Source organism: Apus apus, chromosome 1, assembly GCF_020740795.1.
Source record: "Apus apus isolate bApuApu2 chromosome 1, bApuApu2.pri.cur, whole genome shotgun sequence".
Classification (NCBI taxonomy): Eukaryota; Metazoa; Chordata; class Aves; order Apodiformes; family Apodidae; genus Apus; species Apus apus.
The window spans coordinates 43,924,811-43,949,309 of NC_067282.1; the positions used below are offsets into that span (position 1 = coordinate 43,924,811).

The 24,499-nt window shown below is 40.2% G+C and overlaps 1 protein-coding gene across 2 annotated transcripts in view; it reads left to right on the forward strand.

The window, feature by feature from the left end:
• Window positions 1-24,499, forward strand: part of SLAIN1 (SLAIN motif family member 1) — a 47,135-nt gene that overhangs the window by 16,679 nt on the left and 5,957 nt on the right. Inside the window, exons 3-4 of one of the 2 annotated variants that reach the window (XM_051608402.1) lie at window positions 11,025-11,174; window positions 13,532-13,870. In XM_051608402.1, coding sequence (XP_051464362.1) covers window positions 11,025-11,174; window positions 13,532-13,870 — 489 coding nt within the window. Of the gene's footprint in view, window positions 1-11,024; window positions 11,175-13,531; window positions 13,871-24,499 lie in introns of those variants that run through there. The other variant, XM_051608403.1, reaches the window with a different exon arrangement.

The following is a 24,499-nucleotide window of genomic DNA, read 5'->3' on the forward strand; positions in this document are numbered from 1 at the left end:
ATGTGAATCCATGTCCTGCTTTGGTAGATAGCCCTGGTATATACGCTTGGTTGTTCTGGAAATTTTTCTTTTTGTTAATACAACTTTACTAGTTCATGGCAATGCATGTGGAGTGATAACGTAAAGAACAACTTTCAGTGATGTGAGAGTCATTACAAGTCCATATTGGCAAAATACCCCTGTGCTAACCAGTGGGCTTAACTGGTCTTTATTAAATAATTAAAAGAATCGAGTGGATGTGTGGAGTAGGCTGCTTTAGGTAAACAGGTATTTTTGAGCTGCAAGAGGGATGCCTAAGAAAATTATCATAAGTAGTAGTTAAAGAAGTAATCTGACACAGAACTCTCCAAACCCAGATTTGTTTACCATCTTTTTCTGAAACTGAGAAAGATTGTCACTGAACCTACATGACTTGTATAAGGTGGATTGATCCCCCATGTGAATAGGGGACATGAAACTGCTTCTCCTTCCCCTTGGATGCTGAGGCAAACTTCACACACAAGAGTACCCCCAAGGGACAGAGCTGTTGACTGGGGAAGAGGATAATGTGTAACAAAAGTCACATACCCAGTATGTGTACCAGATGGATTAGTAGCTTGAAAGCCTGTTCATGAATAATAGATAACCATATTCAAAGGAAAATGGCAGGCCAGATTTCTTTTAAGTCAACTTTATCACTAGACACTTTTTAGGATGATGAAGTGCTTATTTTAGTGCATGGATTTATGATCAGGGGCCCATATTACAAGCAAACCACCCTCCCCCAGGTGCTTCAATGTGCATTATTAAGCTCATAATATGATACTAGGTTTCTCTTCATTGATCCATAATCTTGGCTAGCAGAGGTGGTTAGAGGGCTCAGCATGCCCCAAGGGATGTGGCCAGGAAGGTTTGTAGAGCTGCAGCTCCCCAGCTTCTTTCTATGAAGAGAATTGCACATTCTCTCAAAATAGGAGCTCTAGTAACTATCGTCATGTCAAAGTGGAATAACAAAGCCTTGTGATTTGGTTCTGGGATGACAAAGTGCTGTTCCTGGGGAACACGGAATTTCTGTCTCCTCTCCTGTTTAAGGCAGGTTAATTTGCATTGTTTTGAATGTCTTGATTAGATTATGAGCCTGGCTTTAGACTTTACACTTTCTTTGATTCTGTATTGCAGACCTGAAACTCAGTGACATAATGACACATTTTATACAGGGACAGGAGATACTAGTTGTGTATATTCTGGTCAGCAGCCTATAGCTGTATGTAACCCTTGCACAGGGGCAACAACCTGATTTCGGGTGGAGTTGCCAAGACTGCACCTCCTTCCTCCTCTTTGCTGATCTCATTAGAGTTAAAGGCACCTCTCTGAGACACGATGACAGTATGGCAGTTTTGAGTCAGAGAAAAAAGATTTCGGTCCTCCTATTTTTGATAATGTTGTGCTCCACAGAACTGTTGTGCTAATAATCTAGCACAGTAGCTATCAAACTACTGGTCACCAACACTTTGCCATAGCTGCATCCTGGGGAAGCATCTCTGATGAGGATGCTGCAAGTGTTCGTTTATAGAGGTGACTCCTGCAGCTGCATACTCCTCTCTGCTGCTTATTTGCAATTGTTCACTTGACTCTTTCAGACCTAGAGAGAACATGCCATGCTGCTCTGTGGAGCACGTGTCTCCTGGATTAAAACAGTATGAGTTCTACAGCAGACAAAGGTTGTCAGAGCTCTGCAAGCAGTAATGCTGTGAAGAGATGTCTTGAGACCCAGGCATGCTGTTTCTCGGACCTGGGAGATGTTCAAACCCAAGAGCCAGCATTTAAATAAACTGACAAAAAGACATTTTCCCATTCAAAATGTACTTAGTTTTATTGTTTGTGGACTGTTTTGGCAAATTAAGTATTTAAACCGGTGCTGAGTGATTGCAAAATATGCTTCCCACAATCCTCTGAAGGATTTTGCTGTATCACACTGTCCTTGAAATACAGACATAGCAGTTACTAAAGGTAATGAATTCAGGAGGAAATAAGGTTGGGATTAGTTTCACAATGCTTATGCAATCAGAATGAGAGTTCAGATTTTGCTTATGATGACATTAGAGAATATGAATGTCTCTTTCACAGTGGTAACATCAGAATGTGTCTAATCAATGATAGACGTGTGTATTATAAAGGAAAATGTAAACTATTCCACAAATTGTGCCAACCAAAATTTTTTCCCTTTGGATTAACAGGCATTGAGTAATATGTGATTCATGCTGATCATGATGCTCAAGTGACTTTAAGGTGGTGTATATATAATGACTTCTTGACACAGCTGTGCTTAAATCTAATGCTTTTTTAATGCCATAGACTGCAATAGCAATGTTTGTGTGAAGACACACCTGTTTCATGTGAGAGGAGTGAAGCCACCACTCATAAATGAGTATGGTGTGGTGCTTTCTGCAAGATTATTTGAACTATTTTAGACCAGATTAGTTACACCCACCAGCTGGATGCAGGAAGCTGCTAATGAAGCTATGCTGATTGTGGAAGTGATACTAGTTTCTTGTTATGGGTCCAGCCTTTCACCACGTAGATACATAAGCCTCCTTAGAGCTTCTCCAGTACTCTTGAGTGCTCTGCTCTGCGGTATGGTATAAACAAACCTAAATGACTCTTCTGGATCCACTGTGTTTGGTATAAGATGCTGGTAGATTGTTGAGTCTTCCTCTCATGCCTTGGTACAGTAATATAACCCACTTTCTCTTTGGCAGGCATATACATTCTGGTCTAACTTCATTTTTCCCTACTGGAATCTTCAGATCTACTAGCTGAGACAATTAGATGGTTGTTTCCTTGCCCGTATCATTTAGTACATGCTGGGTGAGCTTAACCAGAGATCTAATAATTTACAGCCAGAATAGGTGGAGGCGGAATGTTTATCCCGCTGGCTCAGCAACAGTTGGAGGAAGATGCCTCTGTGGCCTTATGTGCGTTGTCTTCCTATCAGGGTGGCAGATCTTTGCCCTTTTTTGCCCTTACCATTTTGTTCCCTTTTTTGTTGCTAATTGTTAAAATGGGATGAAAGTGCTGTTTTGCTTCACACTCTATATGTAAGCAGGCAGTCAGTATCAGACATTGAGTTAATCTCGCCTGCCTTTATACACATAATGGAGGCTGTTCTCTGATGAGCATTTCTGTTGGAGGCACCACCTTCCTGCTGCTGTTTTCTGCTTCTCCATCTCTCCCTTAACTGCTCTGGTACAACTAGGCTCCATCTGCCTGGTAAAGGTATTGAGGAACTCTTCTTGTTGAAAAAAAACAAAACAAAACAGAAAGGTCTTATTAATGCAGATTGGATAGTTGATTTGATTTAATGTGAAGTCTTCTTTACAAGGATGGTTGTAGTTGCTGGTACAGTGTGCCAGAACAGCTAAGAGAATGGCTTGGGGAAGATTGGGATAAAGCATTAGCCTCTTGGAAGATAGAACCATAGAACGGTTTGAGTTGGAAGAGACCTTAAAGATCATATAGTTCCAACCCAAATGCTTGGGCAGGGACACCTCCCGCTAAATGAGGTTGCTCAGGGCCCCATCCAACCTGGTCTTGAACACTTCCAGGGATGGGGTTTCCACAACTTCCCTGGGCATCCTGTTCCAGTGTCTCACCACACTTACACTATTCTTCCTAATGTCCAACCTAAATCTCCCCTCTTCCAGGTTTGTGCTATTACACCCCTTGTCCTCTCAGTAGTAAGGGCTCCCCTTTGAACTGGAACTGCTATTGAGAAGGAAGTTGGATATTAATTGTATATCTATTTTTTTTTTAGTAGGACAGATGCAAGCACTGCAGTGCTCTAGCACTACAAAAGAGTTGTCTTTTTCAATTGTTTAGAAAAAGGGAAAACTGGATGCAGTCTCTGAAATCTAGTTTTAAGCTCTGTTTATTGTTTCTTGTAATGAATGTTGTCAGAGTGAGTTCTGTTTGAACATATGCAGAGATCTGTATTGGAGGCAGTCACACTGGGCTGCCTTTGTAGTCAGTGGAGACAAACAGGCACAGCTCATGTCCTTTTTAAGTGAAGGTCAGGTGAATCACGCCTGTCCTTTCTCTTTGGAGTATATTGTGTGCTGTGACGACTAGGTCAGCCATCAATGTCTATACGCCAGATGTGAATCACCTTTGGTGGATTCCTCTAGTGCGAATTTGTGTAGTCTCCCCATGTAAATTTTTGCATTCACAGTGTCCTTTGGTAGGAATTCCTTGAAGCTCCCAATTCCTTATTTGAAGGATCCTAAAATCCAGTGAGGTAAACTCTCTCCCTAATAAATGAAATGCTGGTAGTTCTGCTTTGAAAACTTAGCTACCTGAAGAGGTGTTCCTGCATGGTTGGCACTGCAGTGTGGCTTGCAGCTAAGGATCTAGCACCTCTCTTCTACCTCAGACTGCTTCAAGTTTTTACAGGAGTTTTGGGTTTTCCAGAGGCCCAATCCCTTCAGGCTGGTGAGTAGTAAGGGGCCCGCATTGCCCGCTTCTTCAATAAGTGTCCCAACAATGGCACTGTTGAGCAAGGCGTGAGATCACCTTCATCTCCGCTTTCTCAGGCTTTCTTTCCAAACATGTTCTGTGTGTCTGTTCCCAGACATACACCTACCTAACTGCAGGAGGAGTTTTCAGAGTCTGAATCCCAGTTCTGCAGGGACTGAAAGCGAAGGTCAAATACCTGTCTTTGGGAGGGAGATACTAGATACGCCTCACTGAGGTGATACCTCTTAGTTTAGATACTCTTATCTACAGAAAGAAGAGGGGTTTGAATTCCCTTCTAGCACTCTTGAATTTCTCCAGTGATTAACAAAAGGCTTCTATTTCCTCTGCAGGACTGTGCATTTTACTCCTGAGAGAAAGGTTTTGCTTTTAAGTGTGGCTGCTGTGCAGTCACACATACACTGTGCATCAGGAAGGGTTTCCTGCTTTACGTATGTTGGCAGGAAAGTGCAATGTGTTCAAAAGTTGCAGTTGCTGGATTGACAGTACTCTAAATATTGTTCCAGTTGCTGGCTCGAAAGAGTGTTTGTTGTTCAGGCTGTGTAGTTAATACTCGCATTCAAATATCTGTCTGTGCAATTTAATTTATTTTTAGCCTGAGCTTAAAAAGTATTTTGGATAGGCCTGGAGGCCTATATAAAATTTAACCTAATTCAGTGAATAAACAAGTCAGATAGCACCTCAGATATAATTTAGTATGGTTAGTCAGTAGAACAATACAGCTATTAATGACTTCATTGTTTTCCGTATATACAGCAAAATCTATTTTTATTTGTGTCACTTTGAGTGAAAGTGAGTTATTGTGTCATACTGAGTTCACCAGGTTTGTAATGGAGTTATGAATATTGAAAGTGTTTTAAATATGCATGTACTAATTCTGGTTTCTTGGAAACCCTCTTACTTTTAGTTAATATAATGTCCTGGGTATATCTGATTCATCAGTTACAGGACCTGTACTTGATCTGTCTCTGTTTACATCACTGTAACCGGACAAAATTAACATAATGAGAATCAGTTGTTTATACCTCGTGTCCCAGCTCATGAACATCCCATTTTCACTTTCAAATACATGCTTACATATAATGTTTAGAAATTGTACACCTTACACAACTCAAATGCAAAACTTCTTTTAGTAAAGGGATTGCTTTAGGCATGTAACAGCATGCTCTGATTTTACAGGGTGCTCTGTTAATTTTGAGCTGTGCAATTCTGTAAATGTTTACTTGTTCAGGTTTTAATATGAAATTTTCCATCGGTTCTTATCAAATGCTGATTATTCACAGGAGTCAGTATGGTGAATATTTGTGTTTGTGTAGTTGTTCATATTTTTCTGTGAGTTACTATTCTTGTCTGTTTGGGCATTTTGATAGCTCTGTAGACTTTGACTCGGATGAATTGTGCTTATTCCATTAGAGAACATTAGTTTCTCTGGTGATGTGAAAGGCGAAGGTTTTAATGCTTTAAGAAGTCAGATTGTTAATGTGTTTAACTCTTTGTCATCAATTAATCAATTTGATTTTTTGGCTTCTTTTCTTTTGATATTTTTTTAGATGCCCGTGCTTTCTTTTCCATGGCTGATACTGTTTCTTCTTTCAGTGTATCTTCAGTACCAGATGCTCAGAACAATATTATTTATGTTTCCATTAATCTGCAAATGTTGGAAACTTCTTTTCTTTTTAAAGAGAACCTGAATTTCTTATTTAATCTGTGGGCAATCAGAGCTGAGGCTTTAAGAAGAAGCTGCAAATATTGTAAAATTCAGAACTTAACAGCTGGACTGTTAAAGTAAAGGCCTTAACAACCTTGTCTCATCCATGCGTACCATGGTAGTGTTTTATTAGGCTAACCAGGGCAGTCTCTGAATCAGTCTGGAGCAAAGCAGCTCTCCTAAAACGACTATTCATTGCACAGCTTGGGGATTTTACAAATTTTACATTAATGTATATATTTGCTTAAATGTCCATAGTGCTAGTTTCCTACATGCCTTTTGGCATTGGCCCAAGGCCTCAGTAAGTCTAATTTTGCTGTCTTTGTTAATACTGTAGAAGTACTCAATATGTACTTTGATATTTCCATGTGATATTTCCTAATGAAAACAGTTTTCTGCATTTGATCCTGAACAGTCAGTTTAATCACATGCCTAAAAAGTGTCAGTCCTTTGCAGATCTTTAAATACTATGAATTTTTTTGTAGGCATGGTGGCAGCAGTTCTGAAATTGGGGATATTTTACATTGGTGTGTCTAGAGATTTACTATATAGTGAGATGAGTGTAGGCAGTTTCTTGGCTGCTTCATCCATCTTTCCTTGAGAACACATACTGTTTGAAAGAGGAGTTTGAAATCTGGTTTGCCATAAATACTAATTATATTCTTTGTGTGGGTTGTTGCTTTCGTAGTCAGGAAAACTTGCTTTGTGCTTAGTGGACCAGCTCACAGTGCTTATTGTAGAGGGTAATGAATGATGTTTATTTGTGCTGTACAGTTGACCACATCTGGGAGTGAGAACATGCTGGCAGCTAATGGGCCTGGCAAATGACCAAGCTGCTGCAAAACAGGATCTTGTGTTAAGCAGCAAAGTAAAATTGCAAGGAACCAGTCATCTTTTGTGCCTTCTGATGGTTTCTAGTGGAAATGACAAGCATTAGATGTGGATATGATGCTGAGATCTGCTCTATCACACGCATTTTTTAAGTCAATGCCAAAACACTTCTTAAAGTTAACTACTTCTGAGTTTATTTCATCCCTAGCAATTGTAATTTCTAGTTTGTAGAGTTACGTCCATCTGCATGCACTCTTCTTTTTGTTCTGGAACATTTGTGCTTAACTTTCAAACTGATCATGTCGGTAAAGAACAAGTAGCTCTGCCTGGGAGTTGGTGTCGTGTTCTTGTCATTGAGCAGTTTCCTAGAAGTGGTGCTGGTGCTGCTCCTAGTTATGATGTCAGGGAACCCCGCAATGACCTTTGCTCCAAGCTTAGTTGCACTAAGTAGAAAAGACTGCTAATTCCTTAAAAACCCAGGAGTACCTTTGAGTGACTCTAAGGAATAGTGGGAGAATAGCATCTGTTGGACTGAAGACAAACCAGTTGCACCAAAAGGTTGCAAGATGAGGTTGACAGTCCCCCAGTGAGATACCCTTCCCAGGGCCTCTTGATATTAACAAGAAAGAAAAATAAAGTTTTTATGTCCTGCTAAATAATTTTGTCGACAGGTTTTAAAATAGAGAGAGCTTCAGTAGTATTTGGTTATCCGTGTTTAAAAAAACTTGATCATCAGATCCAAATAACAGAGCAGATTTGTGGTACTAATTAGCCATGTGAGAGAGAAGAACTTTTGAGTGCTTTTGGTCCATTCTAGTTTTGAAAACTGGTTTGTGGCATCTGACAAGACAAAGTACAGCTGCTAAGCATCAAGGTTGTGCCATTGATTTCTAAGTGTAGGTATATACGTGTTCCTAGCTCCCTCTCTTATATCGCTGTCAGGACAAAATAGATCCTATTACAAATAAACATGCAATAGGATAAATTGTTTTTCATCTGTACAATCTTTGCTTGTATTTGAATGAGTTCACCGAGATTTACATTTTTTAAATTTTGCCTTTTCCTTCTACTTAAAAAAAAAAACGTTCTCTTTACTATTTATTTTCTGAAGAGCATGTGGGTATTGTTTGTTTTACCTTTTGAGTGCATGTTTTTAAAAAATAGGCAAACCAAAGGACAGCTGTATTCATATATTTTACTGCATGAGCTAGGAAAATGTAAACTAAGTAAGTCTTTACCTTTTTTGCCTACTCTCCATTTTGTTACTTAGCAGACCAGATACCTTGAAAGCTTATTGTAAGCAATGAGTGAAAAAAGAGGTGCTCTGTTCTATTCTTTGGTTGATCCTCCAAAAACAGTGAAGAAAAAAATAAAAATAAATCATGCTTATGTAATCAGGAATTAGATTCTGTAAAAAGAGAAGGAAAAATATGGCAGCTTAAAAGCTTGCTCTGGGATTACAGTTGTTTTTAGCACTTGATGGTTAAGCATCTTTTACTGCTGTGTCTTTGGACTCCCATAACTGATAATTTAACTGCTAATTCAGTTGTATGATGATTGATTGCTGTGAACAATTCCTTAAAGAGCACTACAGAATTCCTCTGTGTTTCTCTGCTGGCTGTAGTGGTTTTTACTTCCTCTGTTGGCACACAGCAATGTATGTGATAAATATATAACAAAGTGGTGTATACATAGAGAATGGTAAACATATTTGCTGGAAACCTTTTTGGAGCATGCTTTTAGATGTAGACGGCTGTGATGATCATCTGTTTTGCACCTGAATTTTGACCGTTATTTTCTGTTTGCCATAAGTAAAAAATGTATGATGAACAGATTAAGGTTGGATTGTTTTTCTCTCTTAACAGCACTATTCTATTTATAACTATAAATCTTCTTTTTTTTCCCACCTCCCCCTCCTCCCTCACATCTGTAACAGCTAGCCGATGGCGGAACCTCTTCTCTACACCTGTCTCCTTGGCTTTTCCCTATAGTCCTGTTGCAAGACTCACCCCATATACCAATGGCATTAATAGTCCCAGCTTCTCTAAAACCTCCAGTAAAGCAATACTAACACCTGAACGGACAGGTAATGCTTATCTTCTTATTGATTCACAGTGCTCACAGAATTGCTTCATCTAATCTAATCTTGCTAGCATTTAATAGCAATACATTGTATGGATGATTTTGTAGACTCTCATAAGGGAGATTTTCTTTAAAAATTACCTACAGTTTGGTAATTGGCTAGTAATGTAGCTATGCTCTGTTTTACGCAGCATGTCACAGGAAAGCAATGCTAGGCAATAGTCTGTTTCTCAATATTGGTTTACCTGAGTGTATAGTTGCAACTGTGTCAGTTTAAACAGTTCTCAGCTTTGCCCTTTACTGCTGATTTCTGCCTCACTGTGCCACTTCTTTTTGTCTACAGAAACATTAGTGCAGCTGTGTAATGAAGTTGCAGGAAGAACTTACCTAATACAAAAATAGCCGGCGGAATCATGGCTGTTTGTTGGCATTGTTGCTGCTATCCAATATTTATTTTGTTTGCCACTGATTTTCAGGGGATGTGGGAGTTTTAGGAAAAATACAAACTCCTGTGGGCTGTAAATTGCAAAGAGTTGCATTTTTCCTTCTTCAGTACAGGTATCAGGAGTCAGTTTATGACTTCCCTTAAGCTGCAGTGGCAGTGGGGAAGATAATCTGGGGAAGAGGCATTAACATTTTCTTGCTGGTAGGAGCAGGTGTGGTCTAAGGAAGTTAGCGCTGTTGTCACGCTGATATGTGCACAGTTTTCTGTACAATGTGTGAAATCAGTGCAGAAAGTTAGGGATATGGGCACAGTCGGCGGGGATACAGCTCCAGACTGAATGCTTAGTGTAGATGTCTATGTGTGAGCAAGGGCTAAGTTGCCCTATTCAATGGGATGTTGTTAAATTCCTATATGTAGACATCTCACACCATTTGAGATACCCTCAGGTGTCTTTTCTAGCTTCCCACTGCTGTTCCAAAAGGACACAGCTGTTACTACCTCTGCAAAACCTTGAGGACCACTGTATGTTGCAAATTCATAAAAGCAAACATGTTTACTTCTTACAGTCCTTCCAAAGCAAAGCAATCTCCTGTGTGTCCTTTTGTGTTGGAGGTATTGTTATGAAACAGCTGAATTTAGGGTGAATTTTAGGTGGCTGCTTTGAGCAGTACTAAGGATGCAAACACAGCTGTGAAAAAAGCAGCTGATGAGCCATCATCACAGCAGTTCTTACCCTGCAGGCTGTGGGCCTCTGCTGTTCCAGAGGATATTAGAAAGTAATTTACTATTTGATTTGAAGAATTTTTCTTTAAAGTTGGGCAACAAGTAGCTCATGTAACTAATTGCAATTTAGTTCATATTTTACTGTCATGGAGGAAGAAAGAATCCAGAGCCCTCTCCAAAAGGTAGCTCTGTGAAGGGAGCAGTGCTTTCTCTGGTGTTGTGTAGTGATCAGTCTTAATTGTTATTGTCCTCAATTTATCTGATGATTACAAACAAATGTAAAAAAAACAACAAAACTGTAAAATTTAGGTAAATGGCTCTGATACGAGTCTGAATAGTGAGCAGAAGTTCACACGTACTTGTTTTTCAGAATAGAGTAGGGAGAACCACAGTCTCATAAGAAGGATTCAAATGCAGATGTGTTTAGACTGTGGTAATTAATCTGAGCTGTATCAGATCTGTGTTGGGTAAATTATTCATTGTCTGGGGTATGTGATGCTATTTTGGGAACAAGTAGAGGAATTCACGTTCCAATACTACAGCTTACTGTTTCTCAGGGGTATCAAATCACTTTTCAATTTGTTAGTGGATTGCACTACACTTCTCAAAGTTTCTGTCTGTCATACAGAAAATATTTTAAGCTACTGTAACATAAAGAGCAGATAGTCACGATAGAAAGATGGCCAGACATATTCACAGACTAAAGGTTATGTTTTTGTTACACAGGTTACATTTCTAGGAGTTCCCCTTTGAGCCCACAGTCATCAATAGACAGTGAGCTGAGCACCTCAGAGCTGGAGGATGATTCCATCTCCATGGGATACAAGCTGCAGGACCTCACCGATGTTCAAATCATGGCTCGTCTACAGGAGGAGAGTAAGTGGCTTTTTTTCATTTTTCAAAATAGCCTTGAGGAGGATTTCCTGTAACAGTCAAAACTGCTCCAGTCTGGTCTCAGTTGAGTGGTTCGTTCTTAAACATTGTCCGCTCTTGGGTGGCAGGTGGGAAAACTCTTCATCTGCACAGGGAGAGTGCACACATTGTTGGGTTCAGAGTAATGGTACTGGATCTTTCAAAACTCAATGCTTGTATTTCTGAACCCTAAATGATAGCTCCATACCCATTGAATACATTTAGTTTTAGAAGATTTATAAAGTCTTAAAACATGAATTAAATTTATTTTATTTCTGGGGAGGGAAGATGCCAGAGCGTTTTTCTCATGCATACATTTAATGAGAAAGATAGAAATAAGCAGCTCTCATGTATTTCTTTGCCCTACTTTGGTTTTCTTAGTTGTTGGATGAATTTTGAATTTAATTCCTCTTTAAATGCTGATTCGAGGCATGTAAATACAACATTTTGGTTTGAGAATAGTAATTATGCACAAATCTGGGCCCAAAAGCTTGTTTGATGTAGATTATAGTTTGTCTTGATAGTAATTTTTTGAAAATGTCTTTGCTCATAAAAAAGGGCATTTCACTTAGAAGTCACTCAGTCAATAAGTGCAGTACCATTCTCACCTCCTATTAGTGCCAAGTGAGACATCAAGGAGAAAATGATGAGATGAAAAACAAGAGAAATCCAGAGATGGTGACTAAGGAAAGTGCAAAGTAGGAAGAGACTGAATGCAATAGAGAAAAAAGACAAAGAAGAAATGACAGCTCAAGCAACCAGGCCAGACCAGTCACTTATCAGCAGTCAAACTTACTGAGCTTCTGGTAGCATTCATTACATTCAGCAGAGAAATTAGCAAGTGTGAGACTTTACAAGATAGCTCAGTTCTCAGATGAAAAATGTGTGTGGTCACAGCTTGGAAAATCTCTGGTATTACATTAAAGTTATAATAATTTTTTTAAAAAGCAAAAACACTATCAAAGATACGATTTATTTTGTTACTTAAATGACAGCTGTCCTCATCTCCTTCAGAGTGAGGTTTAAAAAAGACTTCTGGTACTTAGCTCTTTAAGGAAAAACACTGTTTATCTTCTAATCTATGTCAGGTGTAATGGTTGAATCTCATCCTTGTAGTAGCAGCTGGTGCAAATGTTTGAACACATGATGGTTGTTGTCCACTTAATCCATGGATAGTGGTAGTTTTATTCGTGCATGCAAGCATGCTGTCCTCAGGGCCACCAGCAGAAACTCCCACTTGAGGGGTGTGGTGGGGGTAGCATATTGAGAAGTTTCCATAATGCTAGCAAAAACATCTGTCAAAGCTAGGGCTTTTCGTAAATCTAGAGAAGTTGTTATCAGCAGCTATCGGCAGATTTCCTCAGCTCCTGGAAATGTGATGTATATCCCCTTTTTCCCTGACTACTGTGCAGCTGGGAGAAGGGAGTATGTACAAAGGCTGAGTATGTTTCTCTATCACTGGACCTGGAGCAAAAATGCTCTTCTGAGGCAATTCTGATAGTGGGATGGTTTTCAAAACCTAGTGTTCTGAGGAGGGGATGGTAGGATGTGTTTGTGTCTAAAACACGGCCATGTTTCTGCTAAGCTTTGTCCATGAGACTGGCTGCTAGCAGGACCTGCTGCTTCTGGTTCAGGATGGTTGGAGGGTCAGAATATCTACATGAATTGTAAGTTCAGGGAATGGCATTTTCATTGCATGAATAGAAAAGTGTAATAGCAATGACTTGGAAAACTACTAGACTGAGTGTTAATTCCTCTAATTTAGGGTGTTTAAAAATATTTAATGCTCGCGTAGTCTTCACAGAATCACAGAATCTTAGGGGTTGGAAGGGACCTCGAAAGATCATCTAGTCCAACTCCCCTGCCAGAGCAGGATCACCTAGAGCACATCACACAGGAACGTGTCCAGGCGGGTTTTGAATGTCTCCAGTGAAAGAGACTCCACAACCTCTCTGGGCAGCCTGTTCCAGTGCTCTGTCTTGCTGTTGACTGGGAAACAGGCATCTCCTAAAAGCACTTAAATTAAGAGAAGCATCTAAGACATCTCAAGCACTGCATTTTGGAGATGCCTGTATTTTGTTGTTGTTGTTTTTTAAAAAGGGATCTCAAGGAAGTTAGGTCAGGCTTAGATACCTGGAAGGTGGACACTGAAAATTGGATTGGATGAATCCTACCTCAGATCTTTAGCCTGGTGACATTGTAAATCCAGTTCCTGCTGTAAAATTACGTCGACTCACTTGCTTAGCTTTCAAGACTAAAAATGCATGTTAAGAGTTAATCACTTAGCTGAAGCCAAATCATCCTCTTCTTGGAATTTACAGGCCTTAGGCAAGATTATGCTTCGACTTCAGCATCTGTGTCAAGGCACAGCTCGAGTGTCTCTCTGCATGCGGGAAAGAAAGGGACATGCGGTGACCAAGAATACGATCGCTATAGTCTTGAGGACGAGGAAGAGTTTGACCACCTCCCACCTCCACAGCCACGGCTGACTCGCTGCTCCCCCTTCCAGAGAGGGATTCCTCACTCACAGACTTTCTCCAGTATCCGGGACTGCAGGAGGAGCCCAACCTCCCCACACTTCCCTTCAAATACTTATCAGCAGCCCTACTACTCTCCTCAAGCCCAAACTCCAGAGCAGCAACCAAATAGGATGAATGGAGGTGGGTCGCATGCATTTCTAAGAGGTGGTCTTTGTGCAAAGTGCCACTGCCATTTTAAAGGTCAGGTTGTGTCAGGACAGTGAAGTGAGTGCATGACAGCTAGATCAGTCCATAAGTTGTGACAAGCATTTTAAGGCTGTGCAGAGATTGAGATGTATTGCTGTTGAGTAATGTGCTACAAAATATAATCAGTGCCCTGGTTATGAAAGTTGTTGCTTAAGTCTGTTTTTAAAGTGTTGCAAGTCTGACCACATGGGAAGAAACAAGAAAAAGGAAAGAGTAGCATCTTTCAGCAGGCTAATAGTTTGTTAGAAGAACTGATGGGGCTTTCACGCTCGACCTGTGCACATCCATCGTGGGTACAGTGAAATACAAAATAGGGTTTTACAATTTTCATTCCTTTCCTGACTTTGCTGTTAATGTAGCTATGCTGTGAATCTGTGATGAGTGAGTGCTTATGGCAGGGGTCAACACTCTGCTCCTGTTCCAGACTGTTTAAGCCTTGGGACATGTCAGTCCCAAACTGCCCTGAGCCACTGCTGTTTTTTACACTGCATTTAAGATGTATTTCAGAGTCTCTGGAAGATTTGTCTCTCGGTGCTTTCTCAAGACTTTAGTTACCTTTTGTTGTTGCTGTTACCTTCCTTTTATTCCATATTATGATAACAGTTTTCTTCCTCCTGCTTTGTCTTTTTTTCCTGTTCCCTTAGTCTTTTTCCCAAGCTAATTCCAAACAGTCAGGTTTTCAGACAGGTTCCTGTTTGTAACATTACAGGTTGCAGCTCACCCTTGGGCAAGAAAATAAATGTGTTGTTCAAAACAGTTGCTATTTATAGAGCACTACAGGTATGCATGCTGCTTTCCTGACAAATAAGATGTGGCAGGTTGGTGCCAAAAGCACTTGCATTCAAAAAAAGACACAGCATGGAAGTATAATCAACAAGTGGCAGTATATAAAGAAAGCTGAAGTTAACAGAGTAGGGCGATGTGGGTGTTTGTTGGTACAGCATATTAATTTCAGTGTTGTTTTTCTTGCTGGTGAGCTGCAGGAATTAGCACTGATGTTTTTGCAGAAATGTTGGGGAAATAGTAAGGAGATAGAGGTTAAAAAGGATGTTGGGGCATGGGAGTAGGGAAGTGATCATGCCCCTGTACTCAGCACTGGTGAGGCCGCACCTCGAGTGCTGTGTGCAGTTCTGGGCCCATCATTACAGGAAGGACATCTAGGTGCTGAAGTGGGTCCAGAGAAGAGCCACCAAGCTGGTGAAGGGCCTAGAGAACAAGTCATATAGGAGCAGCTGAGGGAACTAGGAATGTTTAGTTTGGAGAAGAGAAGGCTGAGGGGACACCTCATTGCCCTCTACAACTGCCTGAAAGGAGGTTGTAGGGAGATGGGTGTTGGCCTCCTCTCTCAAGTGAATAATGACAGGACCAGAGGAAATGGTCTGAAGTTGCACCAGGGGAGGTTTAGATTGGTTATTAGGAAGAGTTTCTTTACTGAAAGAGTGATCAGACACTGGAACAGCCTGCCCAGGGAGGTGATTGAGTCACCATCCTGGGGTGTATTCAAGAAATGAGTAGATAAGGAACTTCAGGGCATGCTTTAGTGGCTGAGATTGTGGGTTGTGTGTTGTGGGTTTTTTTGGAGTGTGGTTTTAAGGGTTGTTTTTTTTTGGTTGGACGTGATGATCTCAGATGTCCTTTCCAACCATGACTGTTCTGTGATTCTTTGATATTTTATTCAGGAATAAGGGCAGGCTGTGGTGCTGCAAACTTTTTATATGGTCCCCAAATGCTTTTTCAATTGTTTTTTTGTGTTCCCTCTCAGCGGAACTGAGGCATTGAATTTCTACATGGAAATCTCAGAAAGTACTTACAGGACACTGAAAAATACTAGAATCCTAGTTTATTGACTAGAAAGCAATAAATGTAAAAGGCCACCAATTTTTCCACCTGGCTGCCTTTTTTCTCAAGAACTTTGTTGGATAATCTTGTTGGTGTTGCTCAAATGGACACATGCAACTTCAGTTACCTGTTTGCTGAGTTGGCAGTCTTAGAGCAGCCAGTACCACTATCTTTAGAGGGGAATTATCTCTTCAGCTTCTGCACCTGCAACCTCAGACTCATGCAGCACTGAGACACGCAAGTGGCAAATGCTGGTGGTGAGAAACGTCCTACTTTGGCTGTGTTCTTTTGGTAAACAAGGAATCAAGTGTTTGCTGTATTGAGTGTGTCTGAGTAGTATTATGAGAACATCTCATCAGCACCTCTCATCAACTTGGCAACAATTTCATTGTCTTCCAGCAATTCCTGCACATTGAAATTGAGGTAGACTGCAGAATAAGAATTTGTCTAAAGCTCAGTAAGATGGACACCGTGTTTTCACACTGTTACAGTAATCCAAGGCAAATGAGAAAGACGGATGTGATAGAGTTTTATTATGGCTTTCAATATGTGTTGAAACCATAATCCATAATTAACCAAATTTGCAAATGCCACATGTGTGCTGCCCTTGGTCATTCCATCAGTCTTCCCAAATCTCTCTTCCTTCAAAGTGATCACTTGTGTTCTTGAATGTGCAGTCAGCTGTCTAGCCACTGCTTTGTCTGATCTTTCACAAGGATCTCCATAAAAGAAGAGTAAGTGGCAAGTAAACACTGAATTTTGGCACTCGTTGTGGGGTCAAAATACAGTGTTTAGCTTTGACACTCCCCAAAACTAATCTATGTGTTTAGCTCAGGTACAGTTTTTTGCCTTTAAGAACAAATGGTATGAAGGATGTTAGCCTGCCTGCTTTCAGTGAAGTTTGTTTGGTATGGTATGCTAGTTGAGATCCTTACTCTAACTGTTTGTACTGGAACAAATATACTGAAGGTGTGATAAACTTGGAAAACTTGAATAATTATTTTAAGAGTATGATATTGGTTGCCTGATGTGAAGTGCCTACATTTAGATGTTGAGACAGTGATGCCCACATGTGTATGAAGGGCAGAGTTCAGCTGCTCATATACAAACATTTAGTGCTGTATGAAGTACTCTGATGCCCCCTGCTTGGCTTCACCGTCACGATGTGTCAGTGCTGTTTAGATGCCTTGGACAACCCAGGGTCTATGAAATAGCAGGAAGTATCTGTACATAGGCACTAACTCGTGCAGTAGGTGTCTAATCTCTCACTATAGCCAGTGGTTTGCTTGTTCTCCATCCACAGGATTGTATTTTAGGTGGCATAAAGATTGTTTGGTGTTTCTGGTGCCCTGGTAATCTCCTGCCTGTGCTTGTGGTGAGAGCGCTCTCATAGATTTTTTTTCCAGCTGTGTTTGAATCCATAATTTTGAACTTACACGTTGTTCTTGCCGATTTATTTGAGCAAAATGCTGCACCTTGGTGTGATTTTGGCACTCTTGCCCTGTTTTAAATTGCTGTACATCTATTTTGAAATACAATTCCATACATCTGTTTTAAAATACCACACCATGTAGCCCCCACTCTCAGATCCAGGTTCTTTCTCTGACCTTAATGCCACCAGTATATTGTGTGAATGGTAGCAGTCCCATTTTTCTGCCAGTCTCCAGCAGCTTGCTGGACTGAAAGGCTTCTGGTAAATCACAGATGTGGTAAATCATGTGTCCAAATGTATATAAGTATGATGTGACATATAATGAGTTGAAGGTATATTTGGGGCCATTTGTAGCATAGGCTGTAGGTGTACCTGTTAGCTCTTAAATAACTTTTTGCAGCCATCACCTGTAGTGTGTGTATGTTGTATTTGCTTTCCAGTAAGTTTTTTTTTTCCAGTGCTGGCAAGAATGCAGTAATAGAAAAGCTTTGCATGAAATATTCAAGTTGTTTTGTTTCCTTATTTAATTACACCCCCTCCCTAAATCAGCTGAATTGTTCGTAATGATGAGTTAAGTCAGAAGAATTCCATCTGTGTAATTTTTCTGGGTTTTTTTTAGAGATTTTGTTATTGGCTAGTGGATCAGAAATAGATCATTTAAAGAAGATCTGAGAGAGGTGAATAGCTTTTAAGTAGCTGTTGTAATTAGCTGAAGTGAGTCCATCTAGTTATTTTGTGTTTTATAATTTAACTAAGCTTTAAATACGTTGGCAGTGGAAAGATGTATGTTTATATACTCTCTCCCCTTCCTCTAATTTGGAGACGTTAATGGTTAGTAACTTAAACTTTGCTCATTCTATTAATATTAAGAATATTTTCTATTTTATCATGTTAATATAAGAAATATCACCATATTTCCTAGATACAAGCTGTTTGCTGCATCGTGTTATCCATAACTGTACGTGTTTTGTTGATTTACTACAAGTAATCTCATTTTAACCTTTTTCAAATATTTTTAATTTCTATTTGATCCCTTTGTTCATTTTTAATAGATGCTAAATTTTATGCGCTTTATTATTTCTCACTTTCTGAAACCAGAAGTAATGGAACTGTGAACAGATCCAGAGTAGTCAAATTCCAGGATAGACAAGATACTGAAAATGGAATTGATCTTTTTGTGTTCAGGCCTAATTTTAGGGTCCTTAACTAAGATTACTTATGAACTTTTATCCTGGCACCCCTTATTTCATGTGCATTTTAATGTCCCCCTTGGTATAATGCCTGAAAATTGGAAACTTTGGAAAATTGGAAATTATTCCAGCAAAGAAGAAACGTATTATAATGTAGAAAGAGGGGACAGATGTAAAATATATTGAGTAGCAGTACATGCCATCTGGCTAAATTTAATTTCTATTTTCCACTACCTTTTCATGTTGATTTTTAACTTGTGAGCTAGGTTGATCCCTTCATAAGGAGGCCACAAATACCATTCATTTTTAAAATGTTGCTTTTATTTTCTAGAAGTTAATATTTTTGAGTTACCTTATTGCCTATGCTTGGCTCTAGCTTTTTTCAGGCAAAATATTGTGATCATCATTGGCTGTTGAAACACCTTTGCCTCATTTGGAAATCTGCAAATGGTGGGGGTGGTGTTTGTGTTTTTTTTGAAGTAAACTCAAGGCACGTACATAACAGCACCATTTCAGGGGCAGTAGGTTAGTGTTTAGCTGTCAGTGCAGCATAGACTAATATTGATTTGATTAATTGACTTAGAGAGTTTTTCTGCTTATGACCTCTCTTGTTCAGTAATGAAGGGAGAATTCTCTGTAGGAGATTGCTGCAGACGTTTTATTAAAGAAAAGGAGGAAAAAATCTTAAGTCACCTATGAAGAGATATTGAGAATAGTGGGGAGAAGTCATAGAAGGATAATGTAAAAATCTTTAATTTTCTGTAACTGTGTGTGGAGGGAGACACATGCCTGTGAAGCCAGAGTGAGATGAAAGAATAATACTAAATAAAATGAAAGTGTTCAACATCAGTAAAATGTAGCTATTGACAATTAAGAAGAATGACGTTTCTCTCTTAACTGAAAGGCTTGGGTTTAGTTCTTAATCTGTGTTTGTATTCTTGCACACTGATGTCCCTGTTGCATCAACTGACAATCCCACAGACCTGCAACTAAATGCTGTGAGTTGTCATAAATGTTATAACCATAAAAAAATGTAATACATATACTTAACTCACGTCTTCAAAGATGAGGAAGAGAAATCAATCCCTTTAAGGTGAACTTGTGAGTTGACAAGTTTGGTAAGGATTTCAGAACAAACTCTGAATATCTACGTAATATAGAACATAATATTTAAAATAGAAAAGCTCAGATTGTAATTTTTATTTTTTTTTACTTATGGGTTTTCCCCAACTTGTGCATAGAGTACAGATAAGGCAGATCTGAATTTGCAGAGTTTGTGTGAAAGATTTAAATATGTATAAGAAACTACTAGCTTAGGTTAAACAGTGATACTGATTTATCTGAGACACTAATCATTATGATTAATTGTATCTCATTCCTTAACAATAGTGCACTTTTGGCCAAGCTTGTGAGTCATTTTGTTCAAATAAAACATTGCCACCTCTTAGCAATGAATGAATACATGTGTTTTAAGATACTTCACCACATTACAGTCAACCTAAAGGAGAGCCTCACTGCGTGAGGTTATCTTGGCAGGGAGAAGTTGATACTTAACAAGAACTGCTGCAAAACTCCTGGTCTGGCAGCTCACCAAGAACACATCTCTTGTGAAGCAGCTTTACTCTGAGGGCAAGGTCTCTTTGCGTGCTACATGGACATTAATCTTTGGCTGGTGTTAGTATTAGGTCAGGAAAGTTAAAAAAAGCAGTGGAACAGGGATGGCCACCAGCAGTGCTGAGGACAGAAGACAGGTGCTGCTTGTTCTGGTGTCATGCCAGAAAAAAGCTGGACCACCCATTCCAGTCTGACTTCAGAGAAGAAATAGCATCTGAGGAGAACTTCCTGGAAAAAATGAGAACTGCAGCAGCTGGGGAAAAGGCAAACTGCTGTCTTTACTGAAATTTTGTGGAATGTTTGACAAATAAGGAATGCTTTTGCCTGCTTTTTGATGTGTTTCTCACCAGTAGTGAATATGATCTGTGCTGTGGGGTAGACATTTTCAGCTGAGGGTAAAAGACCCTGTATTTCACACTTCCCATTGTTTCTTGTTCTGTAGGCAACAGGCAGTTCAGTAGGGATGCCACATAGGGGAAAAAGCCTAAACATACAGTAGGCAATTTTTGGTGTATCATTCTGCTGCAGATACGTGAAACGAGCAACCTATGCCACCTAAAGAACACTCATGAAGTGGCAAGCACATGGGTATATGCATGAACTATTCTGAGAAAGTGGTAATACCCAGGAACTGATTAACCTAACCTTGCATGTTCTTCACACTTCCAGATATCTCAGTAATACCATGTCTGTAGGTAATGATATTACATCTCTAAGAAGACTGGGAGAGGTGAAGATGCATCTGTGATGCTTTATATGGCTGCATCCTACTAAAATGTCATGTTTGTTTTAGCCTTGATTATAGTTGAGACTCAGTAATCGGTCACAATAACGTTGGCTGCTGTAGAAACTGCAGGTCCTTTGGAGTTCCTTGCTGGTGTTAATTTCCACATCTTGCTGACAGAATGAACTGGAAACAACGGGTGGCTTTTTAAGTTTGCCACTGAAGAAGAGGTAGCAGAAACTGTAGTCAATTCCTGCATTTATCATAAATAGGCCTATTTGGGCATATTACTTCTCACCTGAGAATACATCTCAGCTCTACTCCTTTGCTCTTTCTCTTCGTTAATTTTCTCATTAGTCTTAGGAGACCAAAGAGCTCTAGAAAGGGAAGGTTTTCTACTAATGGCTTGGGAAAATATCTTTGTTTTCTTCTCATATATTTCCAGCAAGTTTGTATGTAGTTATGTCTCAGCGACCTGAAATAATATTGAAGTCACATAACTTCCATCTTCTACTTCTGTATATCAAGCTCACAAGAGCCAGCATTCACAAATGAAAGCTCTGTACTATTCTTGCCACTGTTCTTAGGAGGGGAACAAGTGACAGAACAAACTTAAGAAAGAGATGAAGAGGAGATGCATCATCCAAGGAGATGAAAGCTGCAAAATGCCACCAAGACAAACGTTTCTGGGTTTTCGCCAATCACAAAACTGACCCGCTACTTCATTGCTTTTCAGGGCCATTTATCTCAGCAGACAGAGGGACCCAGCAAAAAGTAACAGACATGCTGGATGAATGAGAATTTGCAGGTGCAGCAGGAATCTGCCGCCTGAGGACTGGATGAATCAGCAGCAAATCAGGCTGCTGGAACAGATGGGACTGACGAACAGGAGAAAAAGACGTGGCCACTTATGAGATGGATGAAATCCAAGCTCCTTCTGTACCTGCTTTTCCTGCTATTGTAGCTGCATCCACTGGACAGTTCAAGGCGCAGATCGTGCCTGTGGTGGCTGATGCAGTCCCTGAGTGCCATCTTCCCTTCCACCTTCCTGCTCCATAGAGCTTTTTTGCCAAGTGCTGTAATGTTAACATAGGATTTCAGAACTGAGGATATTAAAGGGTAGGGCCAGAGCTCCAAAATTAATAGTAGCTACGGACATCCCACATTCATCAATTTTCTGGGCCAAGAAGGCTTGCATCACAGGAAGACTGGTCCCTTTCCAGTTTGCAAAATCACGAGTATTTCAGAAACAGGGACATATAGTAACTATATGGATGCCATTGTTAGCATCCCCAGGACAGTTTGGAAGCCTGATAACTGTTTTGTCATTGTTATGTCAGTGATATCAATACTTAACCACCTGATTGAAGCACAGTGGTAGTCATTTTGCTGATGTTCATTGCTGTAACATTGACAGGTTTGATGTCAGTGATGAGTTACAGAAGCACACCACCTCTTAACTCTTGGATGAAGGATTACCCTTAAACTGGTTCTTTATGAGGATTTGGATGTAATCTAGTTTCCAAGATCTCAAACGTTGCATTTTCTTTTCCTGCACTGTACTGTCTTACCTTCCAGACCTACTGTTTGATTTCAGAAATGTGAAAATGTTGTGTATTTAATTCATGGAAATATTTAAACTATTCCCTCTACAGCAATAGTTTTCTATGTCAGACCATCTGTGGTAACTGAAAGTTCACCTTAGTTGAGATGGAGGAAGAGGTGTCATGATCATTACAGGACTAGTGGGCATGGTAGATACAGAGTCAAGGACGGGTAGGCACAAGTAATTGGAACTCAGGACATGAGGATATTAGAAATGCTGGACCAAAGCAAGGATGGTTTTGACTGTTTGCAGGATTCTGCACCCGTTCTTACCATGAGGACCAATCATTAAAAAAAAAAAAAAAAAAAAGCTGGAGTTGTAGCCTTGCTGTGACTCAGTTTGCTGGAGTTACATAGATATTGCATATATTGAAGTTACTGTTAATGACTATTAATGCCTTGTACAGATAGAACTGTACTTGTATAGATAGAACTGTACTGTCATTTCTTATTACTCATCAGTTGTTAGCAGCTTTAAGGATTAGAGGAGGTCATGATGGTGCTAAATAGGTTCCATATTTATGTGGACTAATAAACAGAGGCTTCTAAGTCAATTCATTGTTTCTGTTGACTGAACTTGCCTTGTGTGAGCTAAGTGGTCACCCTATAACCAATTGCAAGCCATATGTGATGTGTCATTCCTGTGCTTAAATTCAAAACATCAATCTTGAAATGCCTGGTTTGCTGTTGGAGAGTGCAGCTGTAGCTGCCTGTTAGAAGACAATTATAGCCCTGCTTTCTGCTGTAGTGTAAGAGCTGGAGGCAGAAGTCTGCCAGGCGCTGGAACCTGTGGCACTGGCAGGAGCTGGTGGCCTCCATGCTGACCGCAGGACAAGGAGAAATGGGCACACTGTGCTTCTGAACCTGGGCAAGAGGCCAGCATTAGTGCTGTTGTCAGTGACAACAAATGACTGTTCTTTCCCCACAGTGGTGCTTTACTGAAGTCTGTCACCTCATAGGGCAAGCAAGTTAAACCAGATCATTCAGTGTGTGCCTTTCTGCTCCCACCGGTCTCTCTGATGATACAGAATTGGGTCATCTGCCTTTGACCCTACAGCCAGAAGAGACCAAAAGAGCTTCACCTTAGATTACCTAATGCTGTTGTGGTTGGGAAGTTTTTTTGAGATGTAAGACTTGGTTTTTTGCTTCTAGAAAGAGTCCAGTGCAAGGCCCTAAGATGATTAGAGGAATGGAGCCTCTGCACTAAGAGGAAAGGCTGAGAGAGCTGGGTCTGTGTAGCTTGGAGGAGACTGAGGGGGGAATCTCATCAATGCTTACAAACATCTAAAGGGTGGGCGTCAGGAGGATGGCTCCAGACTCTTTTCAGCAGTGTCCAATGACAGGACAAGGTGTATTGGGCACAACTAGAGCACAGGAGGTTCAAACTAAACATAAGGAAAAACTTTTTCACTGTGAGGGTGACTGAACACTGGGACAGGCTGCCCAGAAAGGTTGTGGACTCTCCTCTGAAGACTTTCAAAACCCACCTGAATGTGTTCCTGTGTGATCTACTGTAGGTGATCCTGCTCTAGCAGAGGGGTTGGACTAGATTATCTTCAGAGGTCCCTTCCAACCCCAACCACTCTGTGATTCTTCTCTTTCCAAATCAACGTGCATAATTGGGATTGCAGACATCTTCAAACCTCTTAGACACCTGCCCCAAAACATGTGGGATATTTACTGCTTCCTTTTTGTGAGAGGCCCTGCAGGCCTGCTCTGAAAATGCCTGCCAAATCAAGCACCACAAGTGGGTCTGAACAGTATCAAGAGTTACCAGGTTTTGTGCATGGCCACCTGCAGAAATTTAACATGCTTATAAGGTTAGGTACTGAATGGAATTTTTTGGCATCTTACTGGTGCCTGAAAGCCGGACTTTAGTCACTTTGGATTAATTAATCTCACCTGTCTTTAGACATCCCCAGTGTAGATGGCGGTGTCAGACTTCGTCACTGCAACGTTGCTTTGTATTCACTGCAAAGAAACAGGCACATTTAGGGCATGATTCATCTGACCTACTTAATGCATTTACAGGAAACTCATCCATGTTATGACACTTTGGTGTTTAAATCCTTGTGATTCCAGAAATGTGCTGTCTATTGGTATCTTTAAAATGATTTGTGAATAATTGTGCTGTTGGAGTAGTTGGAATGATTCAGTTA